A 21,890-nucleotide genomic window follows, 5' to 3' on the forward strand; every position below is an offset into this window, starting at 1 on the left:
TACGCTAGAAACGTGGAATTACCCAAAAAGATTGAGGGGGAAAAAGACTGAATCCCAATAGACCAAATATGAAATGCTCAATTTGACCGCATATGAATATGTGGTGGTGTAAAGTTAATTAAAAAATGTGGCGGGGTAGAGAGAGCTGCAGGGGTCTCCCCCCCCCCCCGCCCACATATATATGCGGTAAAATGTGGAGAAAAAAATTTGGTCTTTTGGGATTTGTTTTTTTTTATTTTCGGACAAATCACCCAAATTCAGAAATATTACCATTATCCAGATATTGTCCAGGTACTGATCTCGGCTGCCCAGGGACAGTGTATCTGACCTATTGATATGATATAATATGATAGGTTATTTATAATGTGCTTAATACCCAGAGGTTTCTAAGCACGGACCAGGGGATCGAATCTGTGGTGCTCCGTATTGTCTTGCTTCCAAGGAGAGCATGTTGCCCCTGAGCTATCCTCCCGAGACTATTGGCATCACACGCCCAGGGACTCGAACCATTTTAAAGGCCTGATGTTCCCTTGTCCAGATACTAATATTTGCCGGGTACTCCCATGAAATAACCTATTATACCATTCACCAGGGTCGGGGTGTGGCTCCGAGATATCGGGGATCATGATCTCTGGCTCCTTTTTTGGAAGGGAGAGAAATGTAGACCCGCATCCCTGTTCTCTCCCTGTCCAGCCGATCTCCCCTACAAAGTTATTGAACAAGGGAGCAGGGTGAGTCATGGGAGAGCATGGATGCTGTGCTCTTCTCTCTCTCCTTTTTACTAGTGCGATACAAAATCCTTTTTTCTTTGACAAAGTCTACCTTCCCACTCCTTTCTTTTCCCACTCCGATCACTGTAGAACTTGATTTTCAGTCTACGTTGTATCATTGCCTCGAAGTACCCCAGTCCCGGTGGCGACACACTAACTCTAAAGTTGTACCCATGCTAGTATCCATTTTCTTCTAAACACCCCCTTTCCTTCTTTTCACCATTCATTTTAAACAACCCTTATTCCCGAAATCAAGGAGTCCATAAAACAATTACACCCCCCTGAAGCATGACATGTTCTAGCCTGCACGAGACAAGCAGCCATCTGTGTATTGCCCTACTTGTCCTCACATCACAGCATGTTCACACAAGCATCTTCTGAATAAAATGTGCAAGTGTGCATCTATTATTACCTCGCTGTTTTCATGTCAATTTAGACACATCACAGACAAGCTACAAAAAGCTAGACGTGTGTGGTGCAGGCATTTACTGTGGCAGGTACACAGAATTAGGGGTTTTGGGGGGCTAATGGCTCCTTCCCAGTGAGCTGTGCATTTCAGGGAAACAGTCCATCGGCTCTCTCCATTTCGCACATGTGTCTGCCCCAGCCCAGTGATAAAAGATAAGACTTAAAGGTTTTTTTTGTGCATATTTCTTTGATCGGGATTTCACAGGGGAAAACCTTTTACGCTTCAAAGTGCACCCTTTCCCTTGTTTTCAGGAGCGAGGAGGCCGACTCCAGAGCAAGCGCCACCAGGTCCTCTGGGAATCCTGCTGGATTGTTGCTGTTGACGTCCATGGCCTATTCCTGCACGCGGACGGGGCTGTGTGCTCTTGCGGTGTCTGGGGGTGCTATACTCGGTGCTAGTTCTGTTGTTTATGTGGCTTTATGATGCTGCGAGGGCGGTTAGATTGCGAGACTGTTCGTTTGCTGAGCTCTTGTGGCGGGGTCTGTGTGATGCGGGCCCATTGATTCCTATGCGCTGAGAAGTGGGAACCTCTCTACCCAAAGGGAATTGTGCGAGGTCCATTTTAGAGTACTGTTTCCTCCAGATTTGATCCCTATTTCTGTTCTTTTTATTGAGATTGTTGAGGGTGGTGGCGTGGGCGTCTTATCTTGCAGCATGCTTTTTTGGGATCATCCTAGTTAGTTTAGCACATTTTTGAGAGATCCAGTAATGTAGAGTGTGTAGTCCCTCATCGGGGTTCCTGGGTCCTTGGCGTGTGCAATGAGGTTGGGAGGCTGCGAGGAGGTTCTGACATGTGATGGTCTGCTGGCTGGCGGTAGCATTTAGGCAGAGTGGCATCTCGGCGTGAAGTGTTGCATCAATCTACACCAAGCACCAAGCACCCGGGTGATCAAAGTGAGCGCAGAAGCAGAAACGCCCATGATTTTACAGCCAAGATAGCGCAATCCTTCCTATTCGCTACATATGATAAAGATGGAGGCAATAGAGAAATGCTGAAACTGAGCAACGTTGCCACTATTTACAAGCCATCCGTTGCAGATGGAGCCCCACCTGCTAGGGCCGGTAGATGGCACTCGTCGCCTGCCACTACCCGTGAAGCGGGTGGGTACAGAAGGAAGCGGCCCCGCCCTGTCTGTGTGCTTCGGGTATGTGTATGTGTGTATTGGTCACATGTCATACCGAGCTTGATATAAATTTGTATTTATTTATTTACATTTATAAAGCGCTCACACAGCCCGCAGGCATCGAGGGGCTGTTACAGGAATTGTTAGTTTTTCTTAGTTGTGCAATTGTGTTTTTTCTTTGTCTTAGTTACGTATTTATAATGCGCTTAAACACTCGGAGGTTTCTAAGCGCGGACCCGGGGATCGAACCTGTTGTTGCTTTGTGTCGTCTTGCTTCCAAGACGCGCACGCTGCCGCTGTGCTATCCTCCCCGGAAATTTATTGATTTATAAAGCGCTTTACACCAAATAACCCGCACAGAATACGTTTATGCACGCAGTTATTTTGCATGATATATATAGGATGTTAGGTACCTCATTTTAGTGTTTTCTATGTGCCTGATTGAAGTTTGACCATTGACTGTTTTATATGCTGTGTGCAGTTTTATGGAGGCTTTCATCTGAATACATGTATGACGTGCATGATGAATAAGGTGAACTAGTGTCGCTCTAGGGCAGGTGGGGTGTTGGGTTTCTAGCTGTTATGCATTGCTCGTTGCAACATAACAAGGGTCCCTTTACTAATTCATAATTCAGTGTCCCACTCTGTGATGTAGTTACTCTGGTGTAAGCAACGGTCTCAGTCCAATACTTGGCTTCTTCTGCCCCCTTGTGGATAATTAGGTAGCTCTTTGTTTCATATTATCTTAATTAGTGCTGCGAGTACAGCGCGTAACTTCTCCAAGAAGGGAGCAGTGTTCCTGGTGTCATTCTGACACAGAGATAATATGAAGCAAAGACCTACCTTACTGGATGGGGCATACGAATACCCACCTGTTGAAGAAAACAGGCGGACATTACTAATAGCCACTCAGAGGACTCCCCAAGCGCAAATATGAACTTTGCTCGCAAGTATACATAGGAGTTAGTCTCCTCTCTACCCACACAGGGTTCGAGCCGCACAACGCAAAACTCTAGCACCTGAATGTTCATTTACATGATGACTCAACTATGTGTGGCTTTTCCCCTACCTCGCAGACACCAGGGGAATAATCATGACAAAAACCACAAGCAAAGTCTCACAAACAAATCCTTAACGCGATGGAGGGAAGCGCCGCAAACGGACCGATAAAACGATAATGGTTGCTGAATGATGTGCAGCACCGATGAGGCTTCTGTTTCTATGCAGGATCCAGCCTTTTTTTGAAGTTGCTCATTGGACAGATATGAGAGAATTCATGAGCTGCATTAACCCTAAATATGTCAAATTAAGTATGAACAAAAGGGTGTTATGCTTATTAGCATTTTTCATTTGTATTTTAAATTATGATGCGTATATAAGAATAACATTTTATTTTTGCAAAACTCCCTGTCCAGACTAGTCTGCCTCAGTCTAAGGCACTTGTAGTACAAGAAATAACTTTCGAAGTTTGTTCTGTGAGACACCAAGCGTGTAGTTTTTGTCAATTACTTGATGAGACACGTCACATTAAGACGAACGCTTACGGTTTGTACTGTAATCTAAATTACTAAGCATTACATGTAATGAATTACTGTATGTTATAACAAAACTGTAATCAAATATAGGATATTGCAACCAAATGTTATGAATTATCTTGGTGAATAGGCAGATATTGTGTAACTAGCCTGGAGGAAGCCATAGTTTGGCGAAACAAGAGGCACGTGCACCAAGAGGTTATTCTTGGCTGTTGATCACTACATCTGTATGCAATGGCTACCTAAGATTGCACATGAATGCCCCCAAAATAAATACTGTAACCTTCACATAGTTATTCACCTAATTGAAGCACCTCTAGTTAAAACCAACAAGGAATAGAACTGTTATTTGAATGACTGATCGCAGGCATTGAGTGCCCAAGTGTGAGGGTTCATCCATTTACTCCTTATATTTAGAGCTACACTCAAAGCCTGCCAGTTGCCTTTCCCTCTAGAGGCTGAGGGTCATGGGTGAGAGGATAGATCCCTGAGGGACTCCACAGGTGACAGGTACACGTGCTGATCTGGAGGTATCCATCTGGACAAACTGAGGGTGTTCTACTGGAAGGGTAGAAGGGGAACCAATAGAAGACCCGCTTACCAAAACCGAAACCTGTAAATGAAGCAGTGATGATGTCCTTAAAGTTTGGCATATTTAATCTCCTGTTCATTTTCTGTTCAAATGAAATGTAACCTTTACAAAAGTGCTAAAGTGGGGAAAGCATGCATTTAACCAATCGCGTTCAGATTAAAACCTTTCGAATTAGAAGTAGATTTTGTATCCTACAATCCAAATGTAACGTTTCCTTAAAATACTTGAAAAGTAATGGTTGACAATCCTTCCTCCAACATTGGTTGTTCACTCACACAGCTGGAGACTTGTCAATCCTCCCATCAACACTGGGACATAGTTGTTCACTCACACAGCTGGAGACTCGTCAATCCTCCCTCCAACACTGGCACATAGTTCTTCTCTCACACAGCTGGAGACTGGTCAATCCTCCCTCCAACACTGCCACATAGTTCTTCTCTCATACAGCTGGAGACTCGTCAATCATCCCTCTAACACTGGCACATAGTTCTTCTCTCACACAGCTGGAGACTCGTCAATCCTCCCTCCAACACTGGCAAATAGTTCTTCTCTCACACAGCTGGAGACTGGTCAATCCTCCCTCCAACAATGGCACATAGTTATTCTCTCACACAGCTGGAGACTGGTCAATCCTCCCTCCAACACTGCCACATAGTTCTTCTCTCACACAGCTGGAGACTCGTCAATCCTCCCTCCAACACTGGCACATGGTTCTTCACCTCCCTCCAACACTGGCACGTGGTTCTTCACTCACACAGCAGGAGACACTAAATTACATGAAGCCGATTTTAATAAAGATGATAAACTTTAGCTCTGTTTTTTAAATGTCCCCAAACAGCATTTCTATTGTAATGAGAGGGTGAGTGGGCCCTGGAATTCACTTTGCTGCACCTTAGTTGGTTTAAGCAGCCAACAATATGGTGGTCATCTTAATGGTTACCCAGAGGTTGACCTGCCAGGGGACCCACCCCTCCTCCTGGATGGGCACTGTTGCTGGAGCCCACCCTTGGGCTCAGGCTTAGCAGCGTCTTGTTCCGCCCGCCTGTGATGTCCCAACTGTGGAAGCCACTCACGGCCCCAATAAAATGCTTTTGAAATCTTTTTAACCCGTTGACTCAATTGGTACTGCTCCATTCTACCTGCTTTGTTCATGATTGTGGTATATCGCAGTCTATGGAAGTGTGCTATATGGCAGTCTATGGAAGTGTGCTATATCGCAGTCTATGGAAGATGGGAGTGTGCGTCTCCCTGCCGTCTGCTCTTCCAGAAATGAAATGGCTAGTGGGAGACATGCTGCGGCCACTGTCAAAGCCACATGATGGCATGCTCACACTGGCGTGAATGTGACCTTGGTGCTGCACGCAGGCATATTGAGAGAGCAGCTAACCAGGATATTCAGCTCCCTCCTCTCTTTACGAGGCCTCCCCGGGTTAAATACCCAGACCCATGGGCATCCTGGATGATTCATTTTTAGATGGACGTTTCCCTTAATCCCACTTTCTTGGTGGAAAATGGAGTGGATGTTTTTGCTCATCTGGATTTTTTGTGTTCGGGCTGTATTTGACTTCTTGCATCTCGTTTCGTTCTCAGGTGATGAAGATGATGGGCTTGAACAATGCAGTGCACTGGGTGGCTTGGTTCATCACTGGCTTCGTCCAGCTCTCCATCTCGGTCACTGCTCTGACGGCCATTTTGAAATACGGCAAGGTCCTGATGCACAGCAATGTCTTTATCATCTGGCTCTTCCTTTCCATCTACGCCGTGGCTACAATCATGTTCTGGTGAGTCGCAGCAGCTCTGAGGAACACCTGCCTGCCGTTAAGGACTCATTCTGGGGCAGCACATGCAATAGTTCCATCATCACCCTTAAACTCTCAAGCAGGCACAATAATGTCATCTAGCCATAGCTTTGTATCATCAAACGTTGACAAAGTGTGTCATTTGCACCCTGTGCTTATCTCTGCCATCACTTAAGGTTTACAGAACGAATAGACACGAGTGACAATATTCACTTGAAACTCTCAGGGAATCTGTTCGTTGTCTGCTGTTGTCTGTAGCTTCCTGGTCTCCAAATAGCCGCAAACACCCTATAAACAACTAGATTTAGGTTTCCAAAATGTGTTCTTACTATGGCCATATGACCAGGAACCTGGGCAGTCCCTGATTTTTTTGTCATTATGGCCATTGGGACCGTGTGGTTCCCTAAGCAGGTGCTAATGGTGTTTAATGTAAACATTTTAAAAAAGGAACCTAGTTAGCGGTTCAACGCAGTGCTGTAGTTTCCAAGTCCGTTTTTTATCTTGATGACCGTCACTTCATCTACAAGGAAACTGGGTTGCGAGACTAAGCGCAGCTCTGCGCTAAGCTGCACGGTACGTTTATTTCTTTTTAAATGTCGCTTTGCCTTTAGCACCCACATGTAGTTGCTCGCAGGTGCTAAAGGCAAAGTGAAAATAATAAAAAGAAGAAAACGCGTACCTTTATTCAGTACTGCAGCGCTCCGTCCCCAGACGCGGTTCGGATGACAGAAGAAAGGTAGGTTTTAAAAAAAAATGTAATTTGACCTTTAGCACCCGCGAGTATCTCCTTGCGTGTGCTTATGGCGGTATGGGGAAGGTGGCAGGACGCAAGAGAGGCAAAGGGCAAGGGCCGCGTAGCCACAGGGGAGATCAGAACGTGGGCTTATACCAATGAACCCAGACCGTGTTCCCATCTTCCTGATTGGCCGGTGCTACTTTGGAGTTCTGCTTTTCTTACTTTGTGACAAGTTTACAGCTAGACCTATCACAGCCACTTGTCAGTGCACGCATGTGGCCTGTCAGAATCAGTCTTTGCAAGAGAGGTTTTGCATTAGAGTTGTATAGATTTTTGGCGGGTTAATGTAGAGTGGTTTGAAATCCCATGGTTCTGCTCCTTAATCAGTGTCCTGCTGGTGCGCCTGTCAGATTTCTTGTAACAGAGGCTATGTCCGCAAGCTGTGGGCCACTCCCTTCCATGGCTACCATTCTCCCACCTGCTGAAAACACAAATCATTTGCTTTCCTTTCTTCGTCGCTCCTGGGCTACCATTTTACGACTGCAATTGACCTTTTCTGTTTCCCTTAGTGACCGTGTTAGATTGTTTTTTGCTTTGCATTCAGAAAAACCTGCTAGGATATGAGCATTTTTTCATAAATGAGGAGAGTGCGATTTTGCACTGATGCTAATCCTAGTAGATTCCACAGCTGCCAGCTGCACCAGATGCTAACAACTGCATCAGACCTCTTGAAAGGCACTTCCTTCAGTCAGACCTGTTAATTCCAGCTGTTGTGCCATTATCATCCGATACTGCCCACCAACACCCTGGAAATCCCTACGTATATCAACTTTCTACAGACAAAGCGAACCTGCATCCATAGCGGATAGGATCATCCTCTTACGTTTTAAGTCAGAAAGTGGTGTCTGACATTACCAGCCTAGAGATCCCTGTGTTCTCGGCTTCCACAGGCTGGCTTTGGCCAGATTCTAGTTTCTTGTTTTATTGCTCTTGGCAGCTGGTCTGTATGAAAATTGTCACACCTTCAGATCGGCATTTGTTTTTATTTGTGATTTGGTTTAAAAGCGAAAACTTCCAGTCGTTAAACAACATAAAATGGTATAGTGAATATAGGCATGGGCCGGAAATAAAGAATTCTGAACGCGCCTTTTGTCTGCATTCGGCACAGCAGAAAATGTCGAATCCCAAAATGCCAAACAAGGGGATCAGTAGTGTCCACTGTTCCCCGAGTTTGGCATTATGGGTTTTGGAGGTTGCGGGGGTGTGCTCCGCTTACATTCAATGCAAAGCAGGGGACAAATGTTTTAAAAAAAGCGTTGGAGATTTTCTAAATGTGAAGAAGTCAGCTTCGAAGTTTTGAGAATCGTGCTTTTGGGGGGTGTTTTTTTTCACATAGGTGCAATATTACAAACATGACAGTAAAATTGTAGCATATTTAAGAGGGACAAAGTTGAAATTTAACACGTTTCCACAATGATAATACATCACCAACTAATTCTTATATATAAAGCATTCATTGAATTTAGAATTGACTTGAAATAGTTTAAAACTGTGATAAAGATATTTGATTTCCTTTAAGAATTCTTTCCCAAAATTGATCAGTCGATAAACTTATTTCATTATGCACAAAGTGAATAAAACAATCCATTCTTTTGGCAAACAGAGCCTGCCATTCAATAATCCAATGATATAAGGTTTCAACGTGTGAACCACAAAACAACAGTCTGCATATTCTCGGAATATTGGTTCTGGATCCTTTAAGTTCATTTGTTAAAATTAAATTAAATTTGACTCAAATAAAATTGTTCCTAAAAGCTAGTGAAGGATACTGTAATAAATAACGAGAGATATTAAAAGCTTTCACCTCAACCAATGACTAACAAAACAGATGATACTTCATAATAATTTACCTTGTACTAAGCCAATCAAGGGGCCACAGTTTTGTTTTGCTGCTTGTGGGATTATGAAGTAACTCATCCATATCAGTTTCCAAAAGATGTTAATTTGTTTAAACAGAATGATGACCAGATGTTTAGTACTGGGCACATTCTATTGACCGGAACAGAATGCAGTTGAATGAGTAAGGATCATACTGGAGAGGACAAAATAAGGCCTCCAACTTGTTCCAATTCATATCCAATGATTTAGTCTTTGCCCCAAAAAAATATGCGCGATACCACCTTTGATTTGTAAACCTTGGCATTGGCAATATCAATAATCGGCTAAACCTAAAGTAAACTTTCTTCATTTGCGCTGTCATCACTAGTATGTGGATACATCTTCAAGAGATTCATTTTTATTGCCCATCAAATTGCCAATTGGATGTTCTACTTATATATTTTTTCAGAGGTGTCCTAATCAATATTTTCATCTTTAATACATTAATTTCCAAGCTGAAATCTGCTGCGATAATAGCTACAAAATAATAAAATGTAAGTTCCCACTTCAAATTCAAAGCAGACAGTTTGATACTTGAAGCATCTAAAAGGGAGCTTGGCCTGTAATTACATGGATTAACCCTATCTCCCCTTGTAAACACCAAAATAATATTCAAAATCTTCAATGACGGCGGAATAGACTGAGAAACAGCCATATTTATATATAAATGCCATGGCCAAAGCTCAGGATGCGTTTTGAACATTGCATTTGAAAGACTGTCTCGGCCGAGGGCCCTAGATGACTTACACTTTTTCATCATTGCTAGAACATCCTCATTGGAGAAAACTAAAAACCAGCCACCATCAGGATTAAAAGGGAAATCCTTATAGTTCATAGCCGTTATACCATAGAGACTGTCAAAATGTTCTACCCAACAAGCCTCTGAAATAGGTTGAGCATGAAGATAACATTTTATAATTGGCAACTTATTATTTAATAACCAAAAGGAGCAACCATCTTTACTAGCTGAAGCTCTTAACATGTTCTCTGCATGCTGGTGTAATCTTAAGTAAATCTCTGCATAGACAGAATTTCCACTGGTAACCCGGCTGTTTGTTTACTGTACCCTGTATTATGTCTCTGCGCCCTGATGCCTGCGGGCTTTCAGCGCATTATAAATGCATAAATAAACAAATAAATAAATAAAGCCGTTTAAGGGTTTTTAGCCAGTTCTCTGCATTCTAATGTGAAAAAGGTATTTATGGGTTTTAGACAGTTTTCATAGGCTTGTTTTAGATGTTTGAGCTCCTTAACATATAATACAGAATCCTTTCGAGATTTGGGTCTAATTTCAGATCTCAAATTTTTTTTCTTGCTTGTACTGGAACATCAAAACAGTGATTATGGATTTTCCGATAATAAGGTTGAGAATTAGAACTGTCTATGAGCAGCCTTCTGAATAGCCTTTGACAATACTGTGCAACATACAGAACCTTTCTGCCTCAAACTCTTTTAACCATAATTTCAGATAAACAATTATTTAGAGACTCTGCCAAACCTGGCCTCCACAATACCATTGAATTATGGGAAACAATTTCCACATGGAAAGGTATACTCTGTCACTTCCAGAACAATCAGCATCTCTGTACACAGACTCAAAAGGGAATGATTTATCTCACTCGTCACCTATATCAACAATTCAGAACAACTATCAAAACAGAAATATAATCTAAGGTTGAATGAGATCTAGAATTGTGCCATTTAAACGCAACCTTTTACAGGTACAAGTCCCCACAACTTCATCACATTCTGGATCGCCATGCCACGCCTGTAATATTTTGACGTTTCTGAGACCGTAAGGTTGGAATCACATCTAGTGTCTAAACATTCACATTTGAAGTCTCCCAAAAAATCAAATATCCTTGTTAAATGCCAGGCTTCAGGATTATCAGTAAGTAAGGTCAAAACACATCTACAGAAAACTTTTTTGCATTCCAATACACGTTTAGTAGTAAACAGTTTTCTTTTACATTAGTATCATAATTGATCAAACTCCGTTTGATGGCTAAAATATCAGTAGACATTAACTTCCAGGACTCGGCTAGCAGCCCTAGACCATTTCGTATTGCACAAATAAGGCCCTGAAAGGGCCAACCAAGCAGACCTTTTGTGCGGGAGTAGAAAAAACAGTAAAGCCATCAATGAGAGGAATATCGATTACCCACATTTCTTGGAAACAAGTAATTGAGTGGGCCATATTATGAATACTAGAAAATGGATTCCTCGGAAGATGGGGGTGCCCACAATTATTCCAGGACATAACACTGAGCTGGTTAATAACTTGATCTCAATTCCCTAACTCACTGTTGGCTTTACTAGCATGTAACGAATATAAAACTGGCAACCAGTCAATAATTACTTTAGAGGAAGATTATGTATTTGTGGGAAATAAAATCTGTTGTTTTGAGGCCGATACAGGGGAAGTCCTATTTTCAACAAATCCATGCAATCATATGGGACCGGAGCTTCATGAATCCTAGACAGTTTGCTTGTTTACCTACAGTATTCTTGTCACCCATTCTTTTAAATATATCATAACCTAAAAGTAGGAAAGATGGAGCTTCTTCAAATAAAATAGTGATAAACAAATTGGATCTAAAATGTAAAATCACCAAATCAGATTTGCATGTCGAGAGCAAATCTTGAAACTGGTCTGCTTCACATTTGGAGTTGATTGCTATCCCTCAGTTGATTTTGTATCTGCAATGACTGAATGACCGTATAGTCTGACGTATCTGTCTCTTGAATATCCACATCAACACAAATCCCAGAGTACACATACGGCTTAAAGGCCAGAGGTGTTTCTTTTATTGAAAGGAGTAGAATCCGCTGAATCAGGCAATTTGGTTGAGGCAGCCGAGGCAGTAGGATGTAATTCACTGAAACCAGATTTAGTCCTGGGTACTTAATTCAAACATTAATGGGTCTTTTACAAACAGAGTCTTTTAGATTCCAAAGTCTGAGACTGCGAAGATAACAAGGGCTTTGCATTGCTTGTGGCACATTAGCCAAAGCTGGAATAGCTCAAGGAGGGTTATTAATGATTACGTTTCAATACACTTCTCCATGTTTAGCAGCTATAGCCTTGTTGGTGTTTAGCACATATGTATCTATCTTGATAAGAGTGCTGCATTAAAATACTTGGGTTAAATTCTGAATCCTCCTGAGTTCGAATAGAAGCCACAGGTTTCAGGAAATATTTAATCAAATTATTTCCTTCCATTGGTTTCTGAGCAGCTTTAGGTAACGTACAGAGTTTCTTCTTCTTTCTGGAGCAAATCTGTATCAGATTAGCCCCACTAGTCGATTGATTTTGTGCTCCAGAATAGAGAAATTTGCATCCAGTGCAATAGAGTATTCATTTGATAATAATTGTTGTTTTAGCCCTCCCAGGAATTTACGTGATCCTTTTATTTAGATTTGGGAGGATTATTTATGTATTTATTTTATTAGGTTTGGATGAAGTAATCAATTTAAGAACCAAAGATAGAATGTTTCTCAAGGTTACCCGGTGGATCATCTATAGCAGTTAGCAATGCAGAAGATTTTAAGTCTCCACATGTAGTACCGACTTCTCATGGCCATTATTAAATCTCACTTAGAGAACCACTGAGGCAGGAGATTTACCATTATGTGTATCACTTGGTTCTGAATAAATACAAGCTTCCAAGAAAGTCGGTTTAGCTGAGATCGAAGTAAGTGTATTCTTTTGGTCTTTCAAATCTTGGTTTATATTTTCATAAAGTTTCACTAAAGAATTCAGGCTGAAATTCAAAGTGAACAATGCAGACGGGGCTGTGTCGAAGTGTGTAAATCAGGAATTAACTTGGGGGAATTCAGTGGAGTCAAGAAGGGTTGATAAGAGAAGGCACAGGGTTCAAGGACTTTAGAGCTTCCCGAGGCATACAAGGAGGGAGATCTAGATAATCGAGTCTCAGTTCCACCTTCATAAACCTGTATAGGTACAGGTTCAGTGCAGGTTTTAGAATCTGTCATTTTGCCTGTACCTAATAAAGTCCTGGTGACTACAGTGGTGAACGAGACCCACGCTTGTAATCCCCTTGTTTCCTAGAAGCCACCAGTGCCTCTAGTAGTTGGGTCTCCCCAATTAACTATGATTTATCAAGTTCTGGTTGACGCAGAAAATTCAAACGTATGGTTAATTTGAAAGTTGGCAAACAACCGTGGCCCGTTTTAAAATTTTTAACAAGATCTTCTGTTGCACTTGTGATGTTCGACAGCATATCGCCAACTTAGATAGGCATCTGGCAGGATGGTCAAAGCCAGCGTTGTTTTGCAACGCAATGCATATGCATCGTGATGACTCCAATAGAGTCATCACGGATTCCCAGGCGGGGACCTCCTCCCATGTGGCCAGGGGAAGGCAGCCGCTACCTGATCCTGACCCTGGGGGTAACTATATGAGGGAGAAACACACGGGAGGAGAAGCCTACTAGGGAGATATCATGGCTTAATTGAATGAACTGCAGTGTCCTCCCCTTTCCCATGAGGAAGATTCACTGACCGCCAAGACCTTAATGGCCTTCTGTCTGCTAATGGTTCCCCCTATAGAGGAAGTCAAGAAACCTTTTCTCTACACTACTCTGGGCAGGCCCCCACCTTTAACCCAAACAGCCACAACACTTTTTTTTCTCTAATGTGCCTTTATGTGACATCCGTGAGAAAATATATCTAAGCGTTAAAAGTCCAATGACATCCATGGACTCCATTTCCCATAACCAGCCAGGTACTGGGACGAAGAAGAGAATGAGGGAGTTTGTGCAAAGTGACAGGAGCTCGAAGTACAACACGCAGGCTAGTTGTTTTTCCAAGTCTTCAGTGCACAGGATATTTAAAGATGTCGACTGTGAAGCGCATTCCTACAGACCTTTTTTTGTTTGCATGTAACTTTTAACATGTTTATAGATGTAATAAATGGCCCTTCAGGGCTCAGGAAATCCACTTGACCACTAGCAAAGTTGTATACCTTTTCGGCGCGTTGAGTACAATTTTAATGGCACTTGACCCTGTGGTCGAGTGTCCCTTCTAAAATGTTCGTAAGTGCTAAATACACTGTCCATAGCTGCCCTCTAAATGGCAGCAGTGCATCATGTTGATCCAATTACTTGGAAGTCAATCTGTGGCCGTCTACCACTCAAGGCAGTTGGTTATGGTACTTTGGGGAGCTCTGGAGCAGCTCTGAGGTCGATGTGTTCTAGGAATACAACCACACAGTCATCATGCGGCGAGTTTAGAGAAATAGCTTCCAACTTGTAACCAAATGGTGCTTGAAAATGTCACACAAAATAATAGAACACATGTACCACATAAGGAAATCTTTGTGTAGATGTGTACATTAATTATCCTCATTAATTACATTAATTGTCTAAATATGCTGTTATATGCATGATTATTTTGTTCTTGAGGGTCATTGGTGTGTCACGGTTTTCCCATTTTGGATTTTGTCACTTTGAAAATTGATGAATCTTTTCAATTAATGTATTCATTAAATGCCACTATGTACATATCTACACAAACATGTCTTCTATTGGGTTGTGACATTTTCAAGCAGCATATAGATACAAGCGGGAATCTATTTCTCTCATCTCTCTGCATGATGACTTGGTGTGGTTGTATATAGTCCAGTCCAGTGTTGTCATTGTGCGGCTTCCTCCAAGAAGTTGCCAGGCAGGAGCAGGACATATATTCATGCTAATTCCCCCCTCTTCTGGTGACGGATGTGTTCTGCAAACCAAGGTGTCGGACTCTCTAGGTGTTAGCTTGCTTCTGCTTTCAGTAAGACAAAATTAGAGGAACGGGCACTGAGACATGGCCGGAGTTGGCAAATCAAAAATGAATCATGTGCCTTAAAACTGGTGTGGTACAGTAAACATCTTACATTACACTAGTCAGTATGTCAAAATACTCCACATGCCCTTCAATGTCCCAGAGACCCCTTGATGTCCACACTGTAACTTGCTAGATTAAAGTCCATTGTGTATGGGATCATTTATTCTAATCCTAACTCAAACCCTAACTTTTAGGCTTATTTTTACTATAACTCGAACCAAAAATCTATTGCAAACGCTAAGCCTGCCACTCAAATGCATTACGACCCTCATATCAGCCTTGCCTAATAGTGCTTCACATGTAGGGAATCGTGTATTCTCAGCGCACTACAGGAAATTGTGTTTCAACATTTCCAGCAGGTGGAGAATATTGCAAAGGCAATTGAACATTGCTGGTAATGTTTCTTCATGTGTCACCATCGTTTTTCAATACAAAGAATACTATTCCATCAATGTTTTGAGGCCTGCACTTTGAGTCTTACTATTTAGGTGTTGCACGCTTTTGCATGGTTAGCCCAGTCTTATGTACATAAATGTGTAAATATGTTTGAAGGCTAATTGTCATCACAGATGTTTTAAAACCTTGCGATTAGCAATGTGTTCATTTTGAGATGCGCGAGTGATGTATTGTGCTGCTGGGGGTACATTGGTCTGTCCCAAACTGTGGCTGTTCCCTACTCTAAGGTTGCTGTTTATGATTTTCTTAGTGGTTATAAAGTAGGTTATGGTGAGGAGCTCGGTGTTATCTCAGGTTTCCTGTTGTCTGTCTATTGAGGTTACCTTATTTATCCTTGTTTTTTTAATAAGGTGCCAAGCACAGCAGGGCCTTCAAAAAGGAGTGTGATGTTCACAGGTCTAGGAATCATACCTAGTGATACGTGCAAACATTACGAGACAAGCACTGAGTGACCTCTGGAGAGATGAATGCATGCAACAATACTGAAAGGAATTGTGCAAGGGCCAGGGTGAGGTTACAACATGCTAGTGGAAAGGACGGACCACCACCTCGGAATTGAATCCAAACAATGTCTTCTGGAACGTTTTCAGCTTTTTGCAGAGATGTGTGATTCTACACAGCTGTGCTGGTTCCAGCTACATCATTCTAGAAGCAAGCGCCAGATGAACCAAGACTTGCCTGCTTAGCTTTCTTTTCCCAAAGGCAGCCTCCAACAAAATCCTTGAGCCAGCCGATCTCGGGCGCCATGGTCGGTGGGGGTTGATTTTTCTGTTGGAGGTAGCCTGGCTCCTTTGTTCCAGTAAGCTTTGTGAACATGATTTGAGGGTTTTAAGGTTGAATAAGACAGATGGTGAGCCAATGCAAGCAGAGAAGTGCAGATGTCAACTGGTCCCATGGTTTAGAGTCCAAGGGTGAGCATGGCTGCTACTTTCTGCATTGATTGGAGTTAATGGGTGCATTTTCTGTTAGAGCGGACCAACCAATAGGCCATTCGTGAAAAGGACGATGCCAGACAACAGCACCTGGATCCTTAGTCATATCCTAGGGGTGGGAGGATGCACCATAGAATGTGGCATTGGAACTGGGACTTCTTTGATAGTTCTTGGATTTGAGGTGTTAATAGCAGGAGACTGTCAAATAAAAGTCCTATGTGTTTTGCAGATGTTCAGAGGGAGGGAGCCTTTTGAGGAGGGTCAATCACAGGTGAGAGGAACCGGAGTAGTTTTGAAGATACATGGTTTCCTAGCACTCAGGGTATCCGGGTATGGTGGTTGTTTATCATCCTGTCCTGAAATTGAGGCCACCATCTATGGTTGGATGCAGAGGAAAGATAGTGAGCTAAATAATCTGGGTAAGGCTCTCGCAACCAGGACTAATGTCTGGCAGAGAGACTCCCAGGACCCCTTTTTTTTTACATATTGAAGTAACTTTGGGTCTCACCCTAAGTTACTAGGGGAAACCAGACTTGGACCCCTTGCTCACTATTCTCAGAGAGGCACAGCTCCACTCTACTGATGAGGTCCAACCAGACCGAAACACGTGTCTGGGGATGCTGTTGGTACTCATGTTCAGATAATTGCCTAGCATTTTGGTGCTGGACTGCCTTTGGGCATGACAAAGACTGATATGTTTGGGATATTTGTCCTCTGTGAAAGATAGTGAGCTAAAGACTCTGGGTAAGGCTCTCACAACCAGGACTAATGTCTGGCAGAGAGACTCCCAGGACCCCCCTTAGGAAGAGGAGGAGCCAGTCAGTGAGAGGAAGTGGCAGTTAGTAGATTATCTGCATAAATCTGAAAGCTGGCAGTGAGTGTGACTTAATAAGGGTTTGGAATATTCATTGAGTAACCAACAGGAGAGAATGGAACCCTGCAGGACTGCACAGACTAGTTAGGCAGATTTAGTGAGAAAGGGACCTGATCTTTCTTGGGTATTTTTATCAGCCAGGAAGGATGAGACCAGCTCGAGGGCAGATCCCAAAACGCTGAAGGAGGTCTAAACATGTCAAAAGCTTCTGAGACGTCCAGGCGTTTGCCAATAGTTGGCTTTTTGGCATCCAGTGACCTTGGGATGTTATCTGTCAGGTAGATGTAGAGCCAAGTTGTGCTAATGAGCTTCACTGTATGTCGGGTCATCACCTTCTCGGGGACCCTGCCAATAAAGGGGATCCTGGCAATGTGCCCATAATTTGCTGGGTTACTCAGATTGTAGTTTACGTTTTCCTCAAGGTCTGACGGCAAATGCCAAATTCCAGAGAGCAGTTGCCCGAGGTTCTAATTCTGGTGCAAGGGTGTGGATGTTGTCCTTGATAGTTTTGGAAAGGTAAGAATCTACCTGTTCAGAGGTGGTTCATGTTTTTCAACGTGACAGCCAGAGCTGATTGGGAACTAGGAGTAAAGCAATGGAAGGTAGTATCCACAGGGCGATCAGGGCTCAGGAGAGCCAATGGACTCGCATTACTGGTGGATATGGATTTGATATTGTTTCAACCAAGAGAGAGGAAAGGGAGTTTGCCAGAGCCTGGGGGGCAAACTGGGATGAAGCACATTCTGAGCGCTACAGGAGTTTGTCTATCAGGAAATATTGTGCATAGAGGTTAGAAGATGAAGAGATGAGATCCCTATTTATCAGGAGGGTGATGGCTTTTGCGCTAGTGATGTTCCATGGGCCTGTTTCTTCTTTTGAGCAATGCAACTTCTGAGTCAAACCAAGTTATGTTTGGAAGGGGGCTTGAGTTTCTTGTTTTGTCAGTCACTTGTATATTTTGCTTTTCCATATATATTGTATGTTTATCGAGGGAAGATGTGTTGTGTCGTTTCTCCGTCCTTGATGTGGTAGATGAAGGATTTAATCCCGCTCTGTGTTCTTGGCATCTAGGTTCTATCTGTTGATAGGAATGGGAGTATTCTCCTGGTTGACAGCTGAGAGCTACCAGGGCAAGCACTGATTGTGAGTGTCTGCATGCCCGTCATGTCTTCACGCATACTGGAGCTGTAACAGCAATCGATTTCATTTCTATGCGTGGATCCAGAGTCACCCATGCCAGCAGCAACTCAGCATCATCTTTCCAAATGTAATATAGCTCCTCCAATCTCTATCCTTGTATGGTCTAAGGCCTTTAAACAGCATTAGTATTGCTACTGTGAGGAGGTTGCAAAGCAGCCTCAGGCAAGCTGAACACTTAGCTGGCCTTAGGGACAGCAGGACCGCTAGGTTCCTCTTTTCTAAATGTCCTTACTTGCTATAGGGCAAAGCTTGGAGCCAGTTTGCTTCGACTTCAGTTGTTATGCAATGACCACCACACTGACCACCACACTCTGGTAATTATTCTGTTTTTGTTAATCTAGGTTTTATCATGTCAAAGTTGTTAACACTCGTTGTATCGTGTACCGTTACCTTTGTAATTTCCACCACATATTTGTGCCTTCTTCTCTCTTCCATTTAGCTAATTTCTCTGACCTCTCCTCCGAATCATTCATTTCCTTCCTCCAACCTTCTCTTCTTCCTATTTTCCCTACAAATCAATTTCTCACTGGGCCTCATTTCTCCCCTACTCCTCAGACCACCTCTTCACACTCGGTCTTACATCGCTTCCTCCATTATATCGCCTCCCTTCATCTTTTCAACTCTTTCGTCTGCTCTCCTTGTGCAGTTTCCTCGTGTCCGTGGTCTACTCCAAGGCGAAGCTCGCCTCGGCTTGTGGAGGCATCATCTACTTCCTGAGTTACGTCCCCTACATGTACGTCGCAATCCGGGAGGAGGTAGCCCATGACAAAATCACCGCCTTTGAAAAGTGCATCGCTGTGAGTAGTTTCATGTGTTAATTTTACATTTCTTTAAATCTCCCATGTGTGTTTTGATTAGCCTTTTTAATGTTACTGACTTCTATGTGCCAAGGCAAGTGTGTGTGTAAATAGATGGCCAAGGAACAACCTTTATCAAACATCCAGCTCCTGTATTGATAAGGGCATTTGTCACTTAATGTGGCTTTTTAAGCAGCACTAATGGGAAAGAGGTTACCTCAGCCTACCCTTTGTTATTCCGCCATTAACCAAAAGCCTGCCCTATGCCCTCACCTGACGCCCCCATCTTGTCCTCTGTTGTCGTTATGTGTTGTATGTTCAAGGCATTTAACAGGTTTAGGACTAAAGCAGCGTTTGTGCAGTTTAGAAAGCTTTTCTATATAAGATTTTGTGTCCAGCACTGGCCTTAACCACAGGGTTTCAGCGCACCTGTTTCTACAAACATTTGCTTGAAGTTTGCCAATATAGTTTTTTCAAGTAACCTAGGTCTCGTCTCCACCGTCTTAATTTTACATGCATTTCAAAGGAGCTTCCAGGCTGTTTTCAGGAATCAAACAATGGGTGGATTATAGATTTAGCCAAGAGACGCTGCCCTGGGTGAAATTTACTAAGTAGTGTTTTTTCTTTGGATAAAATAAAAACAAAAACACCTCCCAAAACGGGGTATTTGTTTTTGTTTTGACTTTATAAAGATAAATGTACTGATCCTGTGAGTTTAATTCCTTACTGTTTCAAGAGTTATTTTTCAAGTGTTGCCAAATCCCCTAACCTTTTACACTTAGTTTTAAAAAGGGGGATACTCTTGCTCTAGGCATAGTATGAGACCCATTGGTTCAATTTGTATTCTTTCTATAGCTTTTAATTTTGTTTTGTGTTATATGCTATTTTTATACTCTGGATACTGTTCTATTGACCCCCAACGGTGGCGCTCCAACACTGTAATAATGTTTGAGTAAATGTGTTCACCGCTGCAACCGACTGATCTGCATAACTGACCTACCCTGTTCCAGTCCATTGATATAAGGGATGTTGATAGACCAGGTTTCTGCAAACCTTTGGCTCTTCAGATGTTTTGGACTTCAGCTCTTATCATCCCAAGCCCTCATAGTCAATGACAAGGGATCATGGGAGTCCCAGTCCGAAGCATCTGGGGAGCTGCAGGTGACAGATCTTTGAAATATAAACATGAATAGCTCCCTCTCTAAATGTTGGTAGTGTTACGATTTGTGATGCCTATGCCTTTACACACGTTTTGGATGATCTTGCATCGATATTATCTGATCTGCCATATCTATTCTCTTCATCCCATGGTGCCTCAGTCTCTCATGTCCACGACAGCCTTTGGACTTGGTTCCAAGTACTTTGCATTGTATGAAGTAGCCGGCGTTGGAATTCAGTGGCGCACCTTCAGCCAGTCTCCGGTGGAGGGTGATGACTTCAACCTGATGTTGTCCATGATGATGCTGATCATTGATGCTGTGGTCTACGGCATACTGACGTGGTACATCGAAGCTGTGCATCCAGGTGCTCAGAAGCTGTGTGTGCGCATGTGCATGTGTGTGTGTATTTGTGCATTTGTGTGTGTACACAATCTTTGCTAGTTTGTGGACAAGGGCAACCGCATACTCTTTAAACTTACTGTCCCAGGCATTGCAGCTACCATGAGAGTGCCAGGAGTGTTATCTTCTGTAATTGCATATGAAACCAAAATGCAATGGTGCTGTTTGTCCAAGGTACCTGTGCTTACTAAACTATCCTTTAGTATTTTGATGAGTATTTCTACTTCTATAACTTGGAGTGGCTCCTCCCTAAGTCCACATAGCCTTCACTCCCCCACCCTACCCGAAACTCTGTTATCTGCTCCCTACTGTCTCATCCCCTGATTGCTTGCAGATCCCTTGCTGCCAATTGCCCACCTTCACCCGCCCCCGAATGCTGCTCCCTTTTCCTCTGCTTCCCTCACTGTGTTCTTCCCCCTATGATTGTATGGCGCTCCTTTGTTTCGCAAAGCTAGGTCTGCGCTCAATAAATACCCTAATATTAATAATAATAATACAAAATTTTAAAGAGCCAAAGGTAGGACACATCTGACACATGCAAATGACTCTCATGTTTGTAAATATAATGTATTTGTCTAGTCACAATTGAAGAGCACATATATTACAAATGTTCATAAACCCTTGAAATGTAGAAATATTGGCATATTGTGCCCTTATTCTGCAACATATTATTTGAGTATTTGCTATATACTTGAATCCTTTATCATTCTCATTTTCTTTTTTCTTTTTTTTCTGTTTGATTTTACTAAACCAACAGTATACACCGACACAACGTGGTAGACGGTCAAAACCAGTGGTCGAAGTGAGCGGGAGCGGTCGGGAGCGGTCCTCCTCTACTTTTTTAAATGATCTTTTACAGCTCCTATACTTTTATTTTAAAAAGGAACCGTTCCGGAATGGTTTCATTTTAAAATAAAAGTGTAGGAAGATGCTGAAACTTGCATATTCAGTACACTGCACCGACCATTCCCTTGTTTGGGGGTGTGTATTGTGTGTGGGAGGGGTGTGGTGGTGGGGCTTGTGGGGAGTGGGTGCAGGCCAGCAGCGAACATAGTTCCACTACTTCTTTTTGTACACTTCGACCACTGGTCAAAACGCAAACAAACCCAAAGTCATTCAAATCCAACCAATTGCAATTCATCTTACCAATACAGTTCTCTCTTTTTTTTGTATATTGAGTGTTTTCATTTTGTGGAACTATCAGTGGTCGTAAGTAGGTGGAAGCGGTCGGGAACTGTGCGCCTATACAAATACAACTC

At 42.8% G+C, this 21,890-nt stretch overlaps 1 protein-coding gene across 2 annotated transcripts in view; it reads left to right on the forward strand.

Moving 5' to 3' along the window:
* ABCA2 (ATP binding cassette subfamily A member 2) overlaps nucleotides 1-21,890 on the forward strand; it is a 1,079,583-nt gene that overhangs the window by 808,643 nt on the left and 249,050 nt on the right. For both annotated transcript variants that reach the window (XM_069609742.1, XM_069609743.1), the window contains exons 17-19: nucleotides 6,081-6,271; nucleotides 18,922-19,072; nucleotides 20,392-20,596. In XM_069609742.1, coding sequence (XP_069465843.1) covers nucleotides 6,081-6,271; nucleotides 18,922-19,072; nucleotides 20,392-20,596 — 547 coding nt within the window. The remainder of the gene's footprint in view (nucleotides 1-6,080; nucleotides 6,272-18,921; nucleotides 19,073-20,391; nucleotides 20,597-21,890) is intronic.

The sequence above is a fragment of the Ambystoma mexicanum genome, chromosome 8 (assembly GCF_040938575.1).
Source record: "Ambystoma mexicanum isolate Mex_15411 chromosome 8, UKY_AmexF1_1, whole genome shotgun sequence".
NCBI lineage: Eukaryota > Metazoa > Chordata > Amphibia > Caudata > Ambystomatidae > Ambystoma > Ambystoma mexicanum.